Below are 21,152 nucleotides of genomic sequence, written 5' to 3'. Positions count from 1 at the left end.
GAACCACAAAATGTTTTCCTTTGATTGCTGAGAAATGACAGGAAAAACGTGCTAGTTAGAGCAGAGGACCAGATCAACAGGAAGTAAAGCCACCCAGTCACACTGGATTACCAAAATAAAACAGGAAGTCGAGCTCAAAGCGGAACCAAAACATGGAAACTTAAAACATCCAAAGTAAACAGAATCTTTTATTTTGTAAATTCATTTTAGAAAAATTCAAACTTTGCTGCTTTCTGTTCTGTTGAACATCTGGAGGAATCTAAAGCAAAACGAGAAGACAGGCGACCAGCTGTTAGCATTAAAGCTACTTCCTGTTGTCTGAAGGCTGACCTCCAGCAGATATTCATGATCCTAACGGAGACAAACCAGCAGCAGACGGAGCGGAACAGGAGAACGTTCTTCACCCCAATAAACTATTTTTAGACATCAGAAGATTTTATTATAAGATGACAAAAGTCTGAAGTGAAGCGTAAAGCATTAAACCTTTCACAGTAAAACTAACGCTGATTTTTTACATGATGAAGGTGAGCAGAAGTCTTCAGATCTGGCAGTAGCAGCATCTCCAGGTTCCTACAGCAGGACGCAGGCGGAGGACGGCTTGCTGCTGAGCATGCTCACTAGGTTCAGGCTGATCTGGGCCGGGTCGAAGCCCTGCAGGTCGGAGCGGCCGGCCCCGCCCTTCTCCCTGGAGGTGACCCGGTACCGGGCCTTCATGTTCCTCAGAGGGTTGTGGTCCGGGTCGACCCGGTCCGGACACCTGAAGGCCTCCTGGACGACGCAGCCCTGCAGGGTGAGGCCCACGAAGCCATTCCTGAAGGTCAGCATGCGGACGACCGGCGAGTAGACGAACTGGACGCACAGCAGCTTCCCTGATGGAGACAAACAGACGCATCGGACCGGAACCGGACCCACCGGAACCACAACCGGACAAACCAGAAGCGGATAAACCAGAGAGGCAGAATACCAACTGGGTCAGTTCTGAAATGATGCTGAAAAAGGCAGAAAGATACACGATGGAGGGACGGAAGGAAGGATGGACCAGCGCCACCAGTGGTGAAGTTCTGTTTTGGGTTCTGAGGTTCTGAAGGATTGGTTCCTGCTGTTCCTCCTCAGGGATAACAGCGGCCATCTTGCGGTGTACCTGTTGGGACCTGAAGCCATCTCACCTGAAGCGACGTCCCAGACCTTGACGGTTTGGTCCTGAGATCCGGTGAAGACGAAGCGGTCGCTGTCGGCGAAGGCAGCGCAGAGGACGCCCTGGAAGAAAAGCCCCTGGTTGGGACGGCAGAGCAGAGCGGCACGGTGAGTGGAGGAGTCTGGGTCTCCGCTGTGGCCTGAACCCGTCCAGTCTCACCTGGTACTCCATGGTGTGGTCCAGGGCCACCGGGTCCAGGGCCCACAGCCGCAGTGTGGCGTCCTGGGAGCCCACCAGGGCGTGCGTCCCCCAGTTGCTGGCCGTGACGCAGGTGATCCCGGAGCTGTGAGGCTGCAGGTCGGCGCCGGCGCCGGCGCCGAAGTCGTGCAGCTTCACCTCGCCACCGGCCGTCCCGTACAGCAGCCGGCGGTGGGGCAGCAGCGCCATGTGGGACGGGGGGGCGTGGAGCAGCGGGGCCGTCGCCAGGGGCCCCTCCACGGCGGGGAAGCCGTCTCTGGTGGCGACCTGGAACAGACGCAGCGTGTCCCAGTGGGCGACGGCCAGCAGGCTCTCCTGGGAGCCGAGGGCCAGGCAGAGCACTGGGGCCAGGCCCTCTGGCGGCGGGATGCACAGCGTCTCCTGGGGCAACGCCAGAGGGTAGATCAGCACCGTGCCGCTACGCAGCCCGCACAGCAGGAGGCGCTTCTGCTGCGCCAGCTCCAGGCAGCTGACCTCCGCAGACACTGGCAGGCGCTCCGACACGGAACCTGGGCAGAAACGGGCCGGGTCAGAGGAGAACCCGGATCCGTAGCTCTGGTTGGGCCCCGTTCAGAGAGCCGCTCTGACCTGTGCGGTTGTTCCAGCTCAGCACTTCCCTCTGGGTCTGGTGGCGCACATAGAACACTTGATCTCCGTCTCTGGTGACGGCTGAGTGGGCGGAGCCTGCCGGGATGTGTGGGAGGGGCTTGTGGCTGGGGTCGTAGGTCAGACTCCACAGCTGGACCGAATCCGCCGCCGAGGAGGCCGAGACCACGAAGTGGTCGTAGAGCATCAGGGCGGTGACCGGAGCGTTGCAGCCGCACAGAGTGTCCACCAGGTGGCCGGTAGTCACCGACCAGATCTGACCAAACCAGACACAACAGGACGTCACTGCCACTGGATCCTGGCTTCTTTTCACAATAAAAGCTTCATTCATTCTTTCTTTCATTTTATTAACAAACTGCCAGTTTACTACAAATACCAAAAATCCAGTTTACAGAAATATACAATAAAAAAACAGCAATAAATCCTCCTGACGGAGAATTTATCAGGAAGACAAATCATCAGAACCAGAACCAGAACCGGGCTCAGTACCAGCAACTGGAGGTCAGAAAAGACAGAGCAGAAGAACTGATCTAGAAAAACTTTCTATGTTAGAGAAAAGCAGTGAAAGGCAGTCGTGGCTGATTCAGAGGCTTGGCCTTGGGAGAGGCAGGTCGTCATCTATAGAAGTAGAACGGTTAGATTTCAGCAGCAGTCGCTTCCTGCCACACAGAACCAGACCGGATGTGGCTTCTGTGGAGAGAAAGATCTGAGAGGAACTTGAAGGTTGGAGAGCAGCAGAGTTCTCAGCCTGCTGCAGGAAGCAGACGGGTTCCTGCCGCACCTTGAAGGAAGAAACTCATGGATTAGTTTTGCAGCATCTCTCCTGGACAGGATGTTTCTGTTTTTTTCCAATATTCTGGAGGTTTTAACATGTGGAATGTCGTCTGATTCATCAGGGTTTATGACAGGAAAAGCTGAGTGTCATCAGCATGACAGCAGAGGTTCGTCTGCTCTGATGCTTTCACCACCTGGATGTTCAGGATGTTTCAGTGCTGTGATGAGTCTGCTCCCCTTCCTGCTGTTAGTGAGGAGGACTACCAGCTGAGCTCAGTGCCTCGTTCTCACTCGGATCAGCTGATCCGCTGCTCCAGAGACGACGCGTCGGCCGTCCGGCGACACGCAGGCAGATAAAACCTCATCATCGTGCTGCAGCTCCAGGAATCCGTCCACAGAGTCGCTGCCGATACGGAACAGGCTCAGAGTCCGCTCCCTTCCTGAACACAGCAGCAGGAAACACTGGGGTTTGGCTTGACCTCAGGACCAGAACCAGTCAAGTTGGGTCTCTGCTACCTGCTATCAGGATCTTCTCATCCTCTGAAGCTGAGAAAAGAGATGGAAGCAGAGGAAACTCTGTGATGGTTTGCTGTCCTGTCCTGGAGATCTGCAGACAGAAAGTTCACCTTCATCACCCAGAACATGTGAAACAGCCTCATCACATTCTAGATCCTGGAATCATCCAGGTTAACCATAGAAATATTATCCTAGAGCCTCAGGCTCTGGTCCAGTTTCAGGTCTAAAGTTAGTTTCAGTCGTAAAACTCTCACCTGATGCAGGAACCCGTCGTCTGACACCACAAATAATGACCCACGTTTAGGTGAGGTCACTGAAACCACTGGAGTTAGGTTCCGGGTCAGCCGCACCATCGTCTGGGTCCCAGTAACTGGGTCAAAGATTCTGACCCGGTCCGAGTCATGCAGAGACACCACAAAATTTCCCAGAACCCCCAAAACCAACGAGATGTCCTCTCTGTGGATCTCGGTTCCGTCCGACTTCCAGACCTTCACCTGCAACGGCATCACACAGTAAACAAAACCCGGGTTCTTCAGAACCAGCTGCAGCTCCAATATGCTGAGGAAAGGTCCAACATGACGACACGGGACAACACAGAATGCCCCAAAACACACAGAACCACACAGAACCGCATAGAACCACATAGAATCGCAGAACCATGACATGTGAAGACAAACTGCAGAAAACGCTGCAGTCCGTCTCACAGAGAACCACATAGGGTTCCACCTTCCATGGTGCGGAAGGTGGAACCTTCCAAGAAACCATGAAGCAGACAGAACCTCAGACGGACCTTGGACTGAACCCGTCCAAAAGACAAAGAGATCCAGAACTTTATGGAGACACAGAGAAAGATCAAACCCAAAATCACAACAGAGAACCGAAGAGACAAACCCCAAAAGCAGCAGAGCTAAAGACCAAGGAACCTTCAGGACATCAAAGCCAGTCAGGCTCCGCCCACCTACCTGCATCCAGGTGTGAACAAACAGCAGCTGGTCCGACACCTGCAGGCTCACCGAGGAAGGGGCGGAGCCAGCAGGCCCCGCCTCCTGGATGCAGAATAGCTGCTGGCCACTCTTTAAGCTCCACCCCCTCAGGGAGCCATCTGCAGCCAATGAGAGGCAGTGGGCGGAGCTTTCGATTATCTTTACTGACAAGATGGCCGCTACGCAGGACAAGACAGACAGAAAGTAGCCATCATGGTCCGATCTGAGCTGTAAGAAATCTGACATGAGCTCTTGGTCCCACCTGATGGTCCCTCCAGAACCTGCAGGAGATGTTTGTCCAGGAGGCTCCAGACCGCCACCACGCCGCCGGCCGAGCCGGTGACCAGCAGCTGCACCGCCGCGCCCACAGCCAAGCAGAGCACACCTGGAAACAGCCACGCTGCGGCTAACTCACGATGCTAACCTTACTGTGAACTGATCAGGCTCACTCACATTCTGACCCGGTTTGACCCAATCAGATCGGGTCAGACCGGGTCAGACTGGTGACTGGATCAGCCGAGACACAGAAGCAGCTGATTGGCTCTTTGGAAACTCCGCCCTCATTTGGTGCAGCTGCGACTTTAAGAAGGAAACTTATTTTGTGGTTTGTCAGTAAAACTAAATGAGCTGTCAGAACCAGTTAGAACAGATCAGAACGGATCAGAACCAGCCACAGGAAAGGTTGTGGTGCTCCATTCTTTGCACCAGACTGAATAATATTTGTTTTGCCTTCTATGAGCTGAGATGTGATTGTGCTCAGCGTTTCCAGCCTCGGGCCTGTCTGTCCATGTCTGGTGTTTGGTTTTGGTCTTTGGGCTGCAGTGAAATGTGAATCCCCCCCTGGGAGACTAATAAAGTTCTTCCACCTCCTCCTGCCCCGGACACCTTGGCCAGAATCTGAGAAATGTTCAGGGACAAGAAGACATTTGGTCGCTCTGCAAAAACCCAATGGTCAAAACTTCCCTCTGTTCAACCACATCAAAACACATGCTGTAAGGACATGGAGGACATGGAGGACATGGAGGACATGGGGGACATGGACATGGGGGACACGTTTGACCCAACCAGTGCTGTCCGTTGTCATGGATCCATCTGTTTGCTGAGATGTTGTTTAGAGCGTTATATTTATTGTGAATATATAATGTCAATGTTCCCTGTGACATGGAGGACACGGGGGACATGGAGGACACGGGGACATGGAGGACACGGGGGACATGGAGGACATGAGGGACAAGGGGGACACGGGGGACATTGAGGACAGGGGGGACATTGAGGACACAGGGGACATGAGGGACATGGAGGACATGGGGGACTGACATCTCTGAAGACTCAATGCTCCGACCTCCGTGTGGTGCAGTCAGCGTGTGCTGCAGCGCCCCCCCTGGCTGCTGCAGGAAGCTGCTCCTCGGGATCAGAACCGGCTCCGGACACGTTTGGAGCCAATCGTCGCACTGGCTGCAGAGTTGACCAATCACGGTGCGGGAGGTGGAGGCCAGGGAGGAGAGTCGGGCCAGCAGCTCGGAGTAAAACACAGACCGGTCTGGAGTCAGGGGAAGCATAGTGGGTCACCCAGAACCGACCCAAACGGGCCAAAATGTTCCCACCCAATCACACTGACCCATGTGGCCGGACAGGATGTCCAGGCTGGGCTTCATCAGGACCAGAGCCTCATGGACCAGTCCAGTTTCACAGCAGTCCATGTACTGGGAGCACTGGTCCAGGTCGCTGATCAGGCTGGACACCCCACAGACCCGGCTCTGACAGTAGAGCCACTCGGCGCTGCCTGCACACAGAACCAGGAGACACTGGATCCACTGGTGGAACTGGACAGGGACGTTCTCAGGAACCTCCAGATAAAAACATGCTGGCTCACTCCTGTGCTGCAGCTATGTTTGATCTGAGCACGCTCAGTTCAGTCATGCATCATACCTACTACTTCCTGCCGTAGCTCCTCCCACAGACCGGCATGCAGCAAGTGATACGGCAACTCCTGGAGCTTCCGGACATTCGCCAATCCAGGAGCAAACCACAGCGGCTGGGGCGGGACCTTGGGAAGCAGAGAACCAATCAGAACTCAACATCCACCCTATTTGTTTCATCACACAGAGAGCACGCTCAGACGTCTCCTCATGTCCACCAGAGGAGTCCTGGTACCTTCCTGTCGGACAGCAGCAGTGTCAGTCCCGGAAGAGCCACCGGCTTCAGTCTTCCAGACCAGCGACCCAGGAAATACTCCGCCAGGATCCTGTGGGTCCGCCCCCGTCGCTCTGGTGTCAGATAGCGGGCTTTGACTACCTCTGAGAGAAGCCTAGAAGAAGAAGCTCGATTGTTACGGCCCCTGGACCCCTAGACCTTGGGTGCGTAACATCGATGTTGCTCCATAAGGACTGAAGCTGCTACTGGGTTAGGACATTTGGAATGGACATGGAGAACATCTGGAGAACATCTTACCGGCTGCTGAAGGCCAGCATGGCGACTCCGTCGGTCCACTGGACCTCCAGCTGGTCCCGCAGGTCCCGCTTGAGCCGCGCCCACAGGACAGGTGGCATCCGGATTAACGAAGGTGTTGGAGGCAGGGAATACCTGTATACCTCACTGATGACATCATCGTCCAATGACATGACATCACGCAGTTCCGCCTCCATCAGGCCTCTCCTGTAGAGTTATGACATAGAGACGGTCGGTTTTAGATTTAGTGGATCATCACGAGAACCTCCTGGTCCATCTAGAGGGAAACCCAGAGCTTCTCCGGGTCCAAGATCTACTCAGCCCAGAAGGGAACGCAACTCCAAAGACTTCTGGATCCCTTCCTCCAGCTCGGATCCAGGATCTATTTTTTTCAGTCCTGATCTGTATCTCTGGACTCATGGAACAGCAAAACCAGAACTTCATCATCTGCTCCATCCTGCCATTCTTCAGGAGAACAAGGACCAGAACCAGCTTCCTGTCTCCTCCAAACCTGAACAGTGGGCACACTTCTCCCTACCCACTAATAAGCTGATAGAAGAGCTAACTTTTGGTTTAGCGCAGGGGAGCCCAAAGCCGGTCCTGGAGGCCCGGCATCCTGCATGTTTTATTCTCTCCCTGGTGGCAGTAACCACCTTTTCAGCTTGTCAATCTTCTTCTTAGGCCTCTAATGAGCCATCTCCCGTTAAACCAGGGAGAGAACTAAAACATGCAGGATGCCGGCCCTCGAGGATCGACTTTGGGCTCCCCTGGTTTAGCGCTTTTCTTAACTTTGAAGATGCTTAGCACACTTGGCTAATGATTTGAATTGCCATTCACTCTGTGACTTTTTGTCTTTTTTGGTCCTTTTAGTGAACAAATTGTTCAAACAGCCCAAACAAAGGTTGGATTCCAGGTAAACATATTAAGACCTGTAAAGGTTTCTTCTGCTCCACCACATTCTCAGCAGATGCTCTGCTAGTCTCCTCACCTTGCCAACACAATGCATCCCAAGGCCCCGCCCACCAGCTCCTTCCCATGTTTCTCCTCCAGCTTCAGGAGGAGTTGTGACATCACTTCCTCTGAGCTGAAGCCCAGCAGCAGCTCTGTTGGTGGTGTGAAGGATGACCAGTTCTTGGCAGCAGACAGGATGAGCTGAAGGTGGAGAGGAGAGCCGGAGGCATGGAAGCTCTGCAGCACCGCGTCCTTCTGCTCCCGGGTCAAAGTTCGCTTAGCCACCTGCAGATGGGACTCCATGATCTGCTGCCCTTCATCACGAGACAAACGCTCCACCTCAAAGACGTTTCCTGCAGTGCCCAGCCTCAGCCGCATGCTGGCAAACGCCTCGCTGGTGGTTTCCATGGAGACCAGCAGGTGGACATTTGGAGGCACGTCTGTGGGCAGCCAGCGCAACTGGTGAGCCTGATGTTGGTCTGCCAGCTGCTCCAGGGAGTCCAGGATGAGGAGCAGAGTGTTCCCCTGCTGAGAAACCTTCTCCAGGATGTTCTGGAAGAGCCGCTGCAGCTCCAGGTGAGAGCTGACCGACATCAGGGGCCGTGGCGCCAGGCCACACGCCAGACACACCTGGAGGCAGACGCTGTTGAGGACATGGTTGATGTTTGGTCTCTGAGGATGATTGGCAGCCAGTAGCCTAATAACCAGCACCGCCTTGGCCTCCAGGACGTCCTGCATCTCCTGTGCCAGTTTGCACAGCAGAGTGGTCTTCCCCATCCCAGCAGCGCCGTGAACCACCAGCGGACCGTGGTGGACCAGGGTGGACTCCCACATGGCGAGGCAGATCTTCCCCAGAAGCCCATCTCTGCCCTGGAGACTATTGCTCAACTCAGCAGCCATGATGGTGTGCTGCCTCGCCTCTTCAACCACCCAGTCAAACTCCTCCTCATTTTCCTCTGTGCTTCCCCAGATCTTCTTCCTGTCCTCCCCCGCCAGTTTGACAGCCTCACTGATCCGGATCGTCATCTGGGAGATGAACTGCTGGCAGATGCTGTCCAGGTACTCGGCGTGTTCCTTGCGCTTTGGGTCGATGCTTCCGCTGTTCAGCTCCACGCAGTGCAGGTTGAGGATCTTCTTGGACGTGGCATACAGACGTGACTTCAGGCCGGTGAGGAACTCCTGAGCTTCAGCATCCAGCAGCCCGTCTGCAGTGAGGTCCATGAACTTGGCCAGACGTTTGGATCCGTCCTTCATCCTTTGCCGAGGAATCTCCCGGACGAAGAGCAAGGCGGACATTTGGCAGTTGTCCTTCCAGACGCCTTCCTCCAGCGCCCGTTCTGTGACTGAATGGGAAGCAGGAAATGTTAGTCCTCCTGGACCAAAAGGACAAGCTTGGGGACATGTCCATGCCGGGGACATCTCACCTGATGAGTAGAAGAGCTGCTTCTGCTTGGCTGTGATGTCTCCAGCCGTCTCAGCCTCAGCGGCTGCAGAGCGTAGCAGCTGCAGCAGCTGACTCTCCGTGACCCGCCAGGACAGAAGGTCATCGTCATGGAGCTTTGTCACCTCAGGTCGGAGGTCATTGTAGTGTGGGAATCGTGCAGTGACTGTCTGGAGAACATAGGTGGGTGGCACAGAGTTGTTGTCCTTCCGAAACCACTCTTGCAGTTGCTGAACACTTTCTGGATTCTTGGACAGAGTGGACAGAAGAACCTCAAACTGCTTTTCTGGGATGAGACGAGGAAGAGGTCGGTGACCGTACTGGTTCCCCAGCAGGCCCTTTGGCACCAAAACATGAGGACATGAGGAGAAGCAAAGAAGACGTGATCACATCTGCAGATGCAGAAGATCAAAGAACAACCAGCATCATGGAGAAACAGCCGAGGCGTAAAGAACCTGGTGCAGAAGTTTAAAGCAGCATCATTTTCTAGATGTACAGAAGCTTCACTGGCAATCAGCCGCACGTCTATGAGGTACAATGGCATTGTTCCACCGGCAGTTACTACAGGAGACACAAACACCACCGGCTGGGGTTTTACCAATGAGAGCCTGGACAATGTTAGGAACTCACCACGAAGGCCGGTCCAGCAGAAACCTTCTGACTCATCTGGATCTCCTGCAGGAAGATCTCACTGACCTCATGGTCTCCATATGGGAAGGTCCGGATCCCCCAGTTCAGATCCACCACCTGGACAGGAAGGGAGGTCACTCACAGAAAGATTACATCAGACATACGTGACGTTTTCTCTCGGTGCTGAAAGAGAACGGACCGACCTCAAAGACCAGACCCAGACTGCGGCAGAAAGACCGGACCTGTGGGTACGCTTTCTCCAGCAGAACCTTCCTCTCAATACTCATGTCTGCACAGAAACCAGAGAAAAGGCGTTCCTGTCAGAACCAGAACCAGAACCAACTGCAGAACCAGAACCAACACCAGAACCAGGACCAGAACCAACAGCAGAACCAGAACCAACACCAGAACCAGAACCAACACCAGAACCAGAATCAACAGCAGAACCAGAATCAACAGCAGAACCAACACCAGAACCAGAACCAACACCAGAACCAGGACCAGAACCAACAGCAGAACCAGAACCAACACCAGAAGCAACAGCAGAACCAGAACCTCTAACAGACCGGTTTCGGAAGCTCAGGTACCACGGAGTTGACCTCGCTGACGCTCCAGAGCCTCCAGAACCTCATGGATCTTCATGGCTCCTCGCTCCAGCGGTCCAGAACATGTTGGACATCTTCAGAGGATTTGACAGCGCCACTAACCCTAACCCTGGTCATGTTGATCCAGCTGGTAGACGTTCTGAGGGGAACCGGGTTGGCTTGGTTCTGGAATGGAACCTGTGGCTCATGCATGAAGAGCTCAGCTTTTATTCTGACAGTTTTCAGTAGGAAGAAATTCTGAAACGTTCGAACGGAGCGCAGATGTTTCATCATAGATGCTGCCACTGTAGATCTGAGTGCAGTAACATGTATATGACTCCGCCCCCAAACGCTAAGCGGCATAAATACATGGATAGCTCCGCCCACCTGTCTGAATAACCATGGCAACGGCCTCCGCTTCAGTCTCTGCATGCGCCAGCAGAGCAGCGACATGTGACCGCCTCCACCTGAGTACCGGTTGGACCTCTGGAGCCAAAGTGGATCATTTACCGACACTTCCTGCCTCTGCGCTCGGACCGATGAACATTTCCGTGACAGATCTATTGAGAGCTTTTCCCATAAATCTTTCATGTTTTTGTTTGAGGCTAAAAAAGGTTCAGTTTCATAATTTACAATAAAAGATTAAAATGAAAACTTCTCAGAGGTTTCGGGTTGGTTCTGGTTCTTTTTATCGACTGAAAAAGTTTCTGCATGTTTCCAGGCTCCATGTCTGAACTGGGTCAGATGGACCCGGCAGAACCAGAACATTCAGGGTCACCCAGATTCTCACACATCAACTCAGATCAGCAGAACTGGACCCGAACTCTGTCCAGAACCCAGAACTCAGACCTCCAGAACTGGGCTTGGGAGCAGAACTGACCTGTGAAGCTGGAGCTGATGAAGATTCGGATCATGTTGCTGCCGGTCCTCTGAGCTCCTTCGCAGCGTCCCCTCAGGACGGCCTGCGCGCCGGAGCTTTGTCCTCCATCCATGGTCTCAGACCATCTGCCGGTTCTGGTTCTGGTTCTGTCTGTCGGCGCTCCTGCAGCTCTTTGTTTCCCTGGGCACTTTTCTCCCCTCGGAGCTCCGTGTTTCTGTTTATGGGTTCTGATGAAGCTGCAGAACCGAGCTGGACTGGTCGGCGCCGCTGCTGAAGGTTCTGCTCTGAAGATCAGCGTTCACACTGGCTGGGCTCAGGGCGGCATCTCCCAGGGGGCGTCGCTCTCAGCTGCAGCTCAGACTAATTACAGCGAGGAAGAGGAGGACAACAAGCCTGTGACATCATCATCATCATCATCCTCATCCTCCTGCAGGAGCTGAAACATAAAAAACATTTTTTTTCCACTGCACTGAACTGCAGCTGAGCAGATTTAATGGACATCATGTTTGATGTTTTGATAATCCTAGTTTTTACAAGTCAGTCAAATATTCTGTTTTTTTTTCTCTATTATTGAACTTTTATTATTCATTCCAACTTTATTATTAGTCTGGATGAAGAGAAACATCAAATGTCAAATAAATCTATTATTAACTTTATTGTATTTAAATATATTCTTCTTGTCATGTGATTCAGACACGTTTTTCATGTGTTTAATATCCAGAGGTGGAGAAACTAAATAAACCCATAAGAACTGGAACCGGTTCTGAGACTCTTTTTTGCTTTCAGAAGAAAACTTCTGCTCACAAATTAAGACTTTCTTGACTGAAATCTCTTGGGTCCAGCTGCAGGTGCTTGTTAACCAGAACCTGAAAACAAACTTTAGTTTCTGATGAAACCGTTCTGGTCCTGTTTGTTCTGCAGATTTACCTTCAGGCTGTTTTTACCTGCAGATCTCTGGGGATCCAGCTGACAACAACAACCTCCCATCAAATCATCATGTTTCTGTTTCCTTTACAACAATCGTAATGGGACCGGAACGTTTTTCATTTAATTTGTGTATTCTGGATATTTTTCCAGAATGTTCAACTTTTTCCTGTAAACATCCGTGTGGAAGCCTGTTTCCCCCATTCTGTTAAAAAATGAAATAAAATAAATGATCTCTGTTCCTCTGTGTTCCTCAGATTATTTTTTTATTTTTATTTTTTACCACAGTGGCGGAAACAGGCTTCCATACATCCGCCTCTTTCTGAGGCTTTTAAATTAGTTTTTCAGGGGAAACACTTCGCTCCAGCAAACAGGAAGGGGCGGGACGGACCACTGTCAGTCTCGGACCTTATTTGGAAATGGGCTCATTGCACTCCGGAAGTGAAGGGGGCGCTATTTCCTATATTATCCGTGACCTCCCGTTTTTATTTTCTTTTGAAATCTGTGATACATCTTCATATTTAGGGAGGAGTTTCACTCTCAGCATGTATTTGAACTTCTCTTTTTTATTTACTTCAGCGCAGCTCACAGTTTTTAACAAATTATGTACTTCTATTAGGTACTTCTAAATCTGCTCCTTAGTCACATCTTTTTGGGTCTACTACTGCCTCTAGTGGTGTGGGGGTGGTAACACAACTAATATAATTACATCACTAAATGAGAATAGCACAAAGTCTTTATCATTAATTCCAACATTACTGGCACACCGTAAAAAATAAAATCTCTAAAACACCATATTTTTTTATTTTCTGAATGATGTAAAGCTAATTAAATGACACAAACAGGATCTTTATACATTATAAATATCTATATATCTCCATCAATTATAGGAGGAATAAAGGAAATAAGGACACATGAAAAGCAACATAATCAACTAAAATAAAAACCATTTACAATATATGTGTAGCAAGTCTGTAAAAAAGTGTATATTTCACCTCACATCCATCCTCACTATATAAGTATATTTGTTTTTCTTAGTTTCTGAATTGTAATTTATTTTGGTGGTGACGCTTTTATTTTCTTGCTTCCTGTTTGGCGTCATTTCCTGTGTTCCCGCTGCTCTCCTCAGTTCGAGCTGCGCTGAGGAGAGGTAAGCGTATAAAGTTGTCTTCTGTTTAAGTGTTAAAATATTCAAAATGTTCTTAAAAATATGTTCACTAAGCTCACAACTTGTTATATTTTGTTGTTAAATTGTTTTATGTGTAGCGCAGCACATTATTGGGTATTTAATTCCCACATTAAAGTCAATTATCGAGTTTACCATGCAAACGTGGTTATCTTTGTTCTTCTGGTTGGGGAGGCCGGTATGGAGAGCCATTTGCGCCAAAATTAAATAAATAAATAAATGGGTTAAATAAATAAAAAATGAGTAAAATAAATCAAAAAATGAAGTAAATGAGTGAAATAAATAACAAATTTGTTAAATAAATAATTTAGCTTTTTCATTAAACCAATTTTTAATTTATTTATTTTTCATATCAATTTCCCAATTTCTCTTTTTTATTTATCTATTTGTCATTTATCCTTTTATCCATTTACCCATTTTTCATTAATCTATTTTTTAATTTAACGTTTTTCAATTTCCTTTTTCCATTAACCCGATTTTCTATTTCCCACTTTCATTAATCAATTTCTCATATATCCCTTTTTTTACTTACCCATTTTCTTTTATCTATTTTTCATTTACCCATTTTTCATTAATCTCTTTATCCATTTACCCATTTTTCATTAATCTATCTTTTAATTTAACCATTTTCCATTTCCTTTTTCCATTAGCCCGATTTTCTATTTCCCACTTTCATTAATCAATTTCTCATATATCCCTTTTTTTATTTACCCATTTTCTTTTATCTATTTTTCATTTACCCATTTTTCATTAATCTCTTTATCTATTTACCCATTTTTCATTAATCTATCTTTTAATTTAACCATTTTCCATTTCCTTTTTCCATTAACCCGATTTTCTATTTCCCACTTTCATTAATCAATTTCTCATATATCCCTTCTTTATGTACCCATTTTTCTTTAACCTATTTTTCATTTAACTTTTGTTTGAAAAACTTTTAATTTTCCCATTTTCCAATTCCCCTTATTCATTTAGTATTTCCTTATTTTCTTATTTATCACATTCTATTTTCCCCGCAAAACTTAGGGGGGAAAATAAATGCAAATGAGGAGTGGCACGTCATCAGGCTACAACTTCCCCAATTGGTTGGTTAGCGTCACACCTACTTTGCTTTCAAGAAAGATGGCGACCTACTAACGGGTTATCAATAAGCATAAGCTCATTAACTTCATTAGAAAATAGTGTTATTACTCCTGACTTTATTTTTGTGTGGCCGCTCAGACAGAACGTGTTTCAGCTGGCGGCTCTGATGGACTCAGAGCTTCACCGTCGGGGTTTTTTATAGTTTGGACGAAGCGGCCGCTGAAGTTGGCTTACGATTGAAGGTTCAGGACGCCTTCGTAGCTACCAGCTGTGATTCAACTATAAGGAGCAGACTTGACTGTACATCGTAAGTGAACTGCAATATCCAGTGGCAGCTCTACGGAGCATCGAGCTGAAAGAATGACGGTGGCAAGCCTTGGAGATCTGCATCGGAGGCCATCTTTCAGACATGCACCGCTGCTGTCCGTCCAGGATCCTCCGGTTGCCCAGACGGTAAGCTAACGCTGATGTTTTCCAACTACAGTCATATTTGTAACCAAACTTGAGGCCAACAGGTGTACTTTTGATCGCCACCAGGTCAAAAGTACAGCTTGTTTTTGCAGCACATTCATTAATGTTTCTATCGTGTATGTTTTCAGATGTTAAGCTGTCACAGCAGACCATCCTGCAGGCCTCTGGTCTCTGTTTCCAGTGGGCTCACAGCTTCAGGGTGACCAGAGACCTTCACCTTTCTGGAGCAGGAACACCCGGCCAAATGCACTGGTGACACATTTAATTTAAAAAATGTGGCTGTTCTTATAGCATTGATATGCAAGAACCATCTACTGTTTTTAATAATAAAAATATATATATTATGAAATCTGTGTTCCTTCTCATCTGTGTAGTTCTAATTTAATCAAATCTCATGTTTTCACATCCCAGAGACAATAAGATGGATAGTTTGTTTGTGGCTTTAACCCATTCATTCCAAATTTTTCCCAAACATGTAAATATGAAAATCCGATGTCATTGATAGCCCTTTGAACTAATCAGGGAAATAATTTTAAAAATTGTGGAAAAGTATGTAAAAAAGTGTGTTTTATGTTCGGTCACAATTGTGACCGGTGGGATAATATGGTGTTCTAATACTAAGATGAGCTAAAAGTGCTTTTTCCAAATAGACATGATCATAATATGTGAACATTGTTTCTTTAGTAGAATATATCTTGCCACAGCATTACTTTAGTGCAACATTTGCTCTGTAAAGTACAAATTTGACTATCAATATATTCTAAACCAAGGTAAATTTGAGTGCTTGAGTGTTTATGCATAATTATATTGAACTTCAGTCGGTTGTAGTGTCATCACAGTAACATAGATCATAAAGATAACATCTACAGTAGAGGCTTTCATTTATATTTCTGAAAATTATGAACATTTGTCACACTGTCATAAAGTAAAACTCAATAGACTTAGTCCAGGGGTCTCCGTCTCCAGGATTTAGGGCCTGTGTCATGCATCTTTTCCATCCGCCTCTGCTTCAGCACACCTGAATCAGGTGATAAGCAGGACTCTGGAGAACTGGACTGCATACTGAGGGTGATCCATTTAATTCAGGTGTGTTGGACCAGGAACACACCTGAAAGTTGCAGGATACCGGACCCCAAGGCCTGGAATCAAAGGAGAGTAGTATGGCTCCTTCTCACCATTTGGTGACTTTGGTTTTCTTCAATTTTAGGTTATTTCATCTCTTTCTTACTTTCCATGTTCTTTCTTGAAGCACTCAGTGTGCAATAAAACCTTGAATTTCTCCAACGCATGGGTGGTGCAAAAGCAACAACTGGAACAACATCTCTGGAAACGACTCTTGCATTGACTGACCAGAAAGTGTCTTGGTTACATCTCGTCATAACTTGAAGAGAAGTGTCCATTTGAGATCTATTTCCATGACCTGCTGGCCTTATACCAAACCTTTGCATAAGATAATAAGCCATGATGAGCAAATCAGTTGTTCCTCCTACGACACATTTGTAAAATAATATCTGAAAGGTAAATGGCCTGTACTTGTGTAGTTCTTTATCAAGTCCAAATGACCTGAAAATGTTTTCACCACATTCACCCATTCACACACACATTCACACACCGACAGCAGTAAGCTACTATATTGTAGCTACAGCTTGCCTGCCACAGTTTGACAGAAGTAAGGCAGTCATACACCGGCTCCTCCACCAGGGTCCTCTGACTACCACCGGCTGGCATGGTGGCTGAATTGTCCTCTTGATCAAGGTCACAACTACTGACACAAACAAAGTGGGGGTTCCAGCAGGCAACCCACCAGGTACAAGATAAACTCCAACCTCCTAGGCTACCGGCACCGTTTCAGGTGTGCTTTTGGTATGGACCATGTTGAGAACGAGAATCTCAATCGATGAATCATAATTTGTATTGACACACGGAGCATAAAATCAGCCAAGAAAAGCATTCAGACTTTACTTATTTTATTAACTTTCAGCGCTGAAAGGAGACGCTTTACCATTACATCCGAGAAGAGTTTCTAAAAAAGTCTGTGCAGCGTCTGAGGAGAAAGAGGAGGGTAGCTGATTATATGAACTGAAGACACTGCCTGAAATCACACCATGTCTCTGTGGCCTGATAAGTTTCTGTTTCTCGTGAGAAATGGACCTTGGTGTCTAACAGAATCAAAAATGTAACTCTTTACTATGGGCCCTTTGTCTAACAGCGTGTGACTCTTTCTCGGCCTGGTAAAGCATCTCAACAACCACCATCACTTCTTGGACCTGACCATGACATTGAACCTTGAGGGGGTTTGGTCATAAAGGTCTACACCTCTCATGTGCTCATTGATCTAGTTGACATCAGTCTCTATATAATTCTTCATCTTTGTTTCCATTAGGAAAATATTGTTGTTTTTCTAGTGGATCAGCAGTTTCTCATCTTGTGTTGGAACCTCATTTGGATCCTCTTTAAAGGGTACATCAAAGAGACAGCTGTCCCTTCGTCATAAACTTTTGCAGGTGGTAACAGAGTACCACATGCCTGATGAAGGGTCAGATTATCCTCTTTTCCCATGAACTGATCATATGCATTCAAAATCAGGCATGGAAAATGGCCCATCTTCCCCTTATAGTCCATGTTTAAGCCATCACTATCAAAATCAGTAAGGGTTCCATTTTTCTCACAACTACATTGTTGTATGCTTTGTCTGGCTATAACAAAGTCCAACAAATCAAGAACCAAACTCAAAATTAATCTTAAAAAGGAAGAAGTTAGGAATTGGAAGAATATGGTATGTATTTAAATAAGTGGACCTATTGGTCAAACGTATTCTCCCACCTGTCACTATTATAACCGTCAACATGTTTACACATCCTGCTCACACACCTAACAAATTTTTATAAATGCAAAGGTGAATATCATAACTAGACCCTTTAAAGATGATGTGCACCAAAAATCTTTGTTGTATGTTTATTTAAACATACATTGCTATCCTCTTCTTTGGGAGGTTTGTGGCACTCTTTTTCTCGCCGAGGTGCAACCAAGATTTAATCAGCTCTAGTCATGTGATAATTTAGTCTAAACATGTGATACTGCATAAGTATTATCTAAACACTAAACTTTGAATGTTTGCTGAACATTAACTGAAAATTTAATCAGCAAGCTTTTTAGAGTCCTTGAAAGTGAAAAAAAAAATTCATTTTTCCTCTGATGTTTGGGTGAACTCTTCTCTGCGGAGGTCGGCCATCTCTCTGGTTCTTCCTGAAGGAGATCCATCAGGAGTTCTGGTGCTGCTCACAGTGCAGACGGTTCTCCTCCCTGTTTGCCGTTGTCCCTCTCTCAGCCAGAATCTCCAGTCATTTTTCTTGATCCTTGAATAAACATAACAGAATATGTTCTGGGTGTTATTTATGATTCGTTTGTTAATTAAAACAATGTTTAATATAAAAATAAGATTAATTTATTTCCTTAACAATTCCTTCTCCTGTTCCCTCAGAAGAAAAGAGTTTAGGACTCACTAATTACATTTACTCAAATATAGTTGAGTAACTTTTTGAAACTCAAATGAAGTTTTAGGAGTACCGTTACTATGCTGAACTTTTTACTTTTACTCAGGTCATTTTATTATGAAGCATCACTATTCTTATTTAAACACATTTTTTATTTTGTCTTTAAAAAACTAAAAATTCCGCTGAACTTTATATTTTGAGCCCTCTAATTGTGTAATTTTTTAAGATATGAAATAATTGATAACTTGATCAGTTACTCAGTACTTGTATACTTTTTACCAAATGCTTCTTTACTCATGTGTAATTTCTTATTCAGCTACTTTTTACTTAAACATGTAAGTAAGAGATAAACATGAGTAAAAACATGTTTGGAGTACAAATTATGGAACAGTAACCAAATGTTGAGGCACATATGTTGAACAAAAACAGGGAAACTAAGGTGGCCAAGTTATACATCCACAAAGAACTACTGAAATGAGTCATAATTACTTTATATGAATACGACATGTATGCATGTGGGCCACACTTGGCACATTTCAGGGATGTAACCAATAGGGACAGATTTTAGCAGGAGTTCAGCTTTTATCCATTCTGCATTCTGTACCCTCACTAAGGTCACTGTATTCAGGTAGTCTGTTTACAAACATCAGCGTTAATTTACCCCCACATTTTTTAAATTAAATGTGTCAGCAGTGCATTTGGCCGGGTGTTCCTGCTCCAGAAAGGTGAAGGTCTCTGGTCACCCTGAAGCTGTGAGCCCACTGGAAACAGAGACCAGAGGCCTGCAGGATGGTCTGCTGTGACAGCTTAACATCTGAAAACATACACGATAGAAACATTAATGAATGTGCTGCAAAAACAAGCTGTACTTTTGACCTGGTGGCGATCAAAAGTACACCTGTTGGCCTCAAGTTTGGTTACAAATATGACTGTAGTTGGAAAACATCAGCGTTAGCTTACCGTCTGGGCAACCGGAGGATCCTGGACGGACAGCAGCGGTGCATGTCTGAAAGATGGCCTCCGATGCAGATCTCCAAGGCTTGCCACCGTCATTCTTTCAGCTCGATGCTCCGTAGAGCTGCCACTGGATATTGCAGTTCACTTACGATGTACAGTCAAGTCTGCTCCTTATAGTTGAATCGCAGCTGGTAGCTACGAAGGCGTCCTGAACCTTCAATCGTAAGCCAACTTCAGCGGCCGCTTCGTCCAAACTATAAAAAACCCCGACGGTGAAGCTCTGAGTCCATCAGAGCCGCCAGCTGAAACACGTTCTGTCTGAGCGGCCACACAAAAATAAAGTCAGGAGTAATAACACTATTTTCTAATGAAGTTAATGAGCTTATGCTTATTGATAACCCGTTAGTAGGTCGCCATCTTTCTTGAAAGCAAAGTAGGTGTGACGCTAACCAACCAATTGGGGAAGTTGTAGCCTGATGACGTGCCACTCCTCATTTGCATTTATTTTCCCCCCTAAGTTTTGCGGGGAAAATAGAATGTGATAAATAAGAAAATAAGGAAATACTAAATGAATAAGGGAAATTGGAAAATGGGAAAATTAAAAGTTTTTCAAACAAAAGTTAAATGAAAAATAGGTTAAAGAAAAATGGGTACATAAAGAAGGGATATATGAGAAATTGATTAATGAAAGTGGGAAATAGAAAATCGGGTTAATGGAAAAAGGAAATGGAAAATGGTTAAATTAAAAGATAGATTAATGAAAAATGGGTAAATAGATAAAGAGATTAATGAAAAATGGGTAAATGAAAAATAGATAAAAGAAAATGGGTAAGTAAAAAAAGGGATATATGAGAAATTGATTAATGAAAGTGGGAAATAGAAAATCGGGTTAATGGAAAAAGGAAATTGAAAAACGGTTAAATTAAAAAATAGATTAATGAAAAATGGGTAAATGGATAAAGGGATAAATGACAAATAGATAAATAAAAAAGAGAAATTGGGAAATTGATAATATGAAAAATAAATAAATTAAAAATTGGTTTAATGAAAAAGCTAAATTATTTAACAAATTTTTTATTTATTTCACTCATTTACTTCATTTTTTGATTTATTTTACTCATTTTTTATTTATTTAACCCATTTATTTATTTATTTAATTTTGGCGCAAATGGCTCTCCATAGGCCGGAGCCCAGGAACTGCTGTGCTGAATGTATTCTTGTTTTGAACAGAATAAACCTGCCTTACTGCTGCAAAACACCCTGGGTCCTTTTACCCATTACACACAACGAAGAGTACATACAACAGATGAGTCAGATGATGGCGGCTACATATGCATAAGAAATTTAATTGAGCAAAAGTCAATAACAAACAAATCTGGTTGTTAAACAGATACAAGCAAAAATTCACATTTTTGCTTTCACAGTGCCATACATATTATTCTGAGAGACTTTGTTGGTGGAGTCTTATACATAGGAAAAAGTAAGATTAAACTATTTAATCTGTCATAGTGGAAATGTTCCTTTGACTTTAAAACAATAAAATAAAACATGGAACCACATTCTCAACAATTTGTGCACAGAGTAAAACACTTTGCATGCTATTGGCAGGGGCGCCGCCAGGAATCTTGGGCCCCATGACAAAAAAAAACAGCTGTTGCCCGTTATCAGCTGACGCCGTTCTTTCTCTCTTCAATAAATACTGAACAGAAAGGTTCAGTAAAAGAAATACGAGCCTCCGTCTTGTTTGAGAAGAAGCTTTACTCCGTAACACAGGGAGACATTAAGAGCTGCAGGACTCAGACCTCCAGGACCAGGATTGCCCACCGCTGAT

General features: G+C 46.2%; 1 protein-coding gene and 2 long non-coding RNA genes across 5 annotated transcripts; 1 reads left to right on the top strand and 2 right to left on the bottom strand.

The window, feature by feature from the left end:
• Nucleotides 1-342: 342 nt before the first annotated feature.
• Nucleotides 343-10,031, bottom strand: nwd1 (NACHT and WD repeat domain containing 1). Of its 2 annotated transcripts, XM_014977182.2 has the most exons (18): nt 9,946-10,031; nt 9,743-9,859; nt 9,096-9,450; nt 7,709-9,014; nt 6,724-6,927; nt 6,427-6,580; nt 6,202-6,319; nt 5,891-6,055; nt 5,615-5,812; nt 4,535-4,657; nt 4,252-4,451; nt 3,544-3,783; nt 3,290-3,380; nt 3,065-3,213; nt 1,982-2,255; nt 1,355-1,902; nt 1,167-1,272; nt 343-869 (listed from the first exon to the last, which is right to left on the bottom strand). In XM_014977182.2, the coding sequence occupies exons 1-18, from the start codon at nt 10,027-10,029 to the stop codon at nt 571-573; spliced, it is 4,731 nt and encodes a 1,576-aa protein (XP_014832668.2). In that variant the 5' UTR covers nt 10,030-10,031; the 3' UTR covers nt 343-570. The 2 variants fall into 2 exon arrangements, with proteins under 2 accessions (XP_014832668.2, XP_014832667.2); XM_014977181.2 differs by having other exon boundaries at nt 7,709-9,450.
• Nucleotides 10,032-13,273: 3,242 nt separating this feature from the next.
• Nucleotides 13,274-15,219, top strand: LOC148159893 (uncharacterized). The gene is made up of 2 exons (XR_015762639.1): nt 13,274-14,852; nt 14,999-15,219. It is a non-coding gene; the product is annotated as an uncharacterized LOC148159893 (long non-coding RNA).
• Nucleotides 15,220-16,820: 1,601 nt separating this feature from the next.
• On the bottom strand, nt 16,821-20,693 carry LOC148159892 (uncharacterized). 2 transcript variants are annotated; one of them, XR_015762638.1, is made up of 3 exons: nt 19,325-20,693; nt 19,032-19,178; nt 16,821-18,226 (listed from the first exon to the last, which is right to left on the bottom strand). It is a non-coding gene; the product is annotated as an uncharacterized LOC148159892 (long non-coding RNA). The 2 variants fall into 2 exon arrangements; XR_015762637.1 differs by having other exon boundaries at nt 19,026-19,178; nt 19,325-20,690.
• Nucleotides 20,694-21,152: the final 459 nt, after the last annotated feature.

Source organism: Poecilia mexicana, unplaced genomic scaffold, assembly GCF_051168715.1.
Source record: "Poecilia mexicana isolate PSO_F unplaced genomic scaffold, ASM5116871v1 scaffold_4, whole genome shotgun sequence".
Taxonomy (NCBI): Eukaryota; Metazoa; Chordata; class Actinopteri; order Cyprinodontiformes; family Poeciliidae; genus Poecilia; species Poecilia mexicana.
This window is presented reverse-complemented; position numbering and strand designations above follow the sequence as displayed.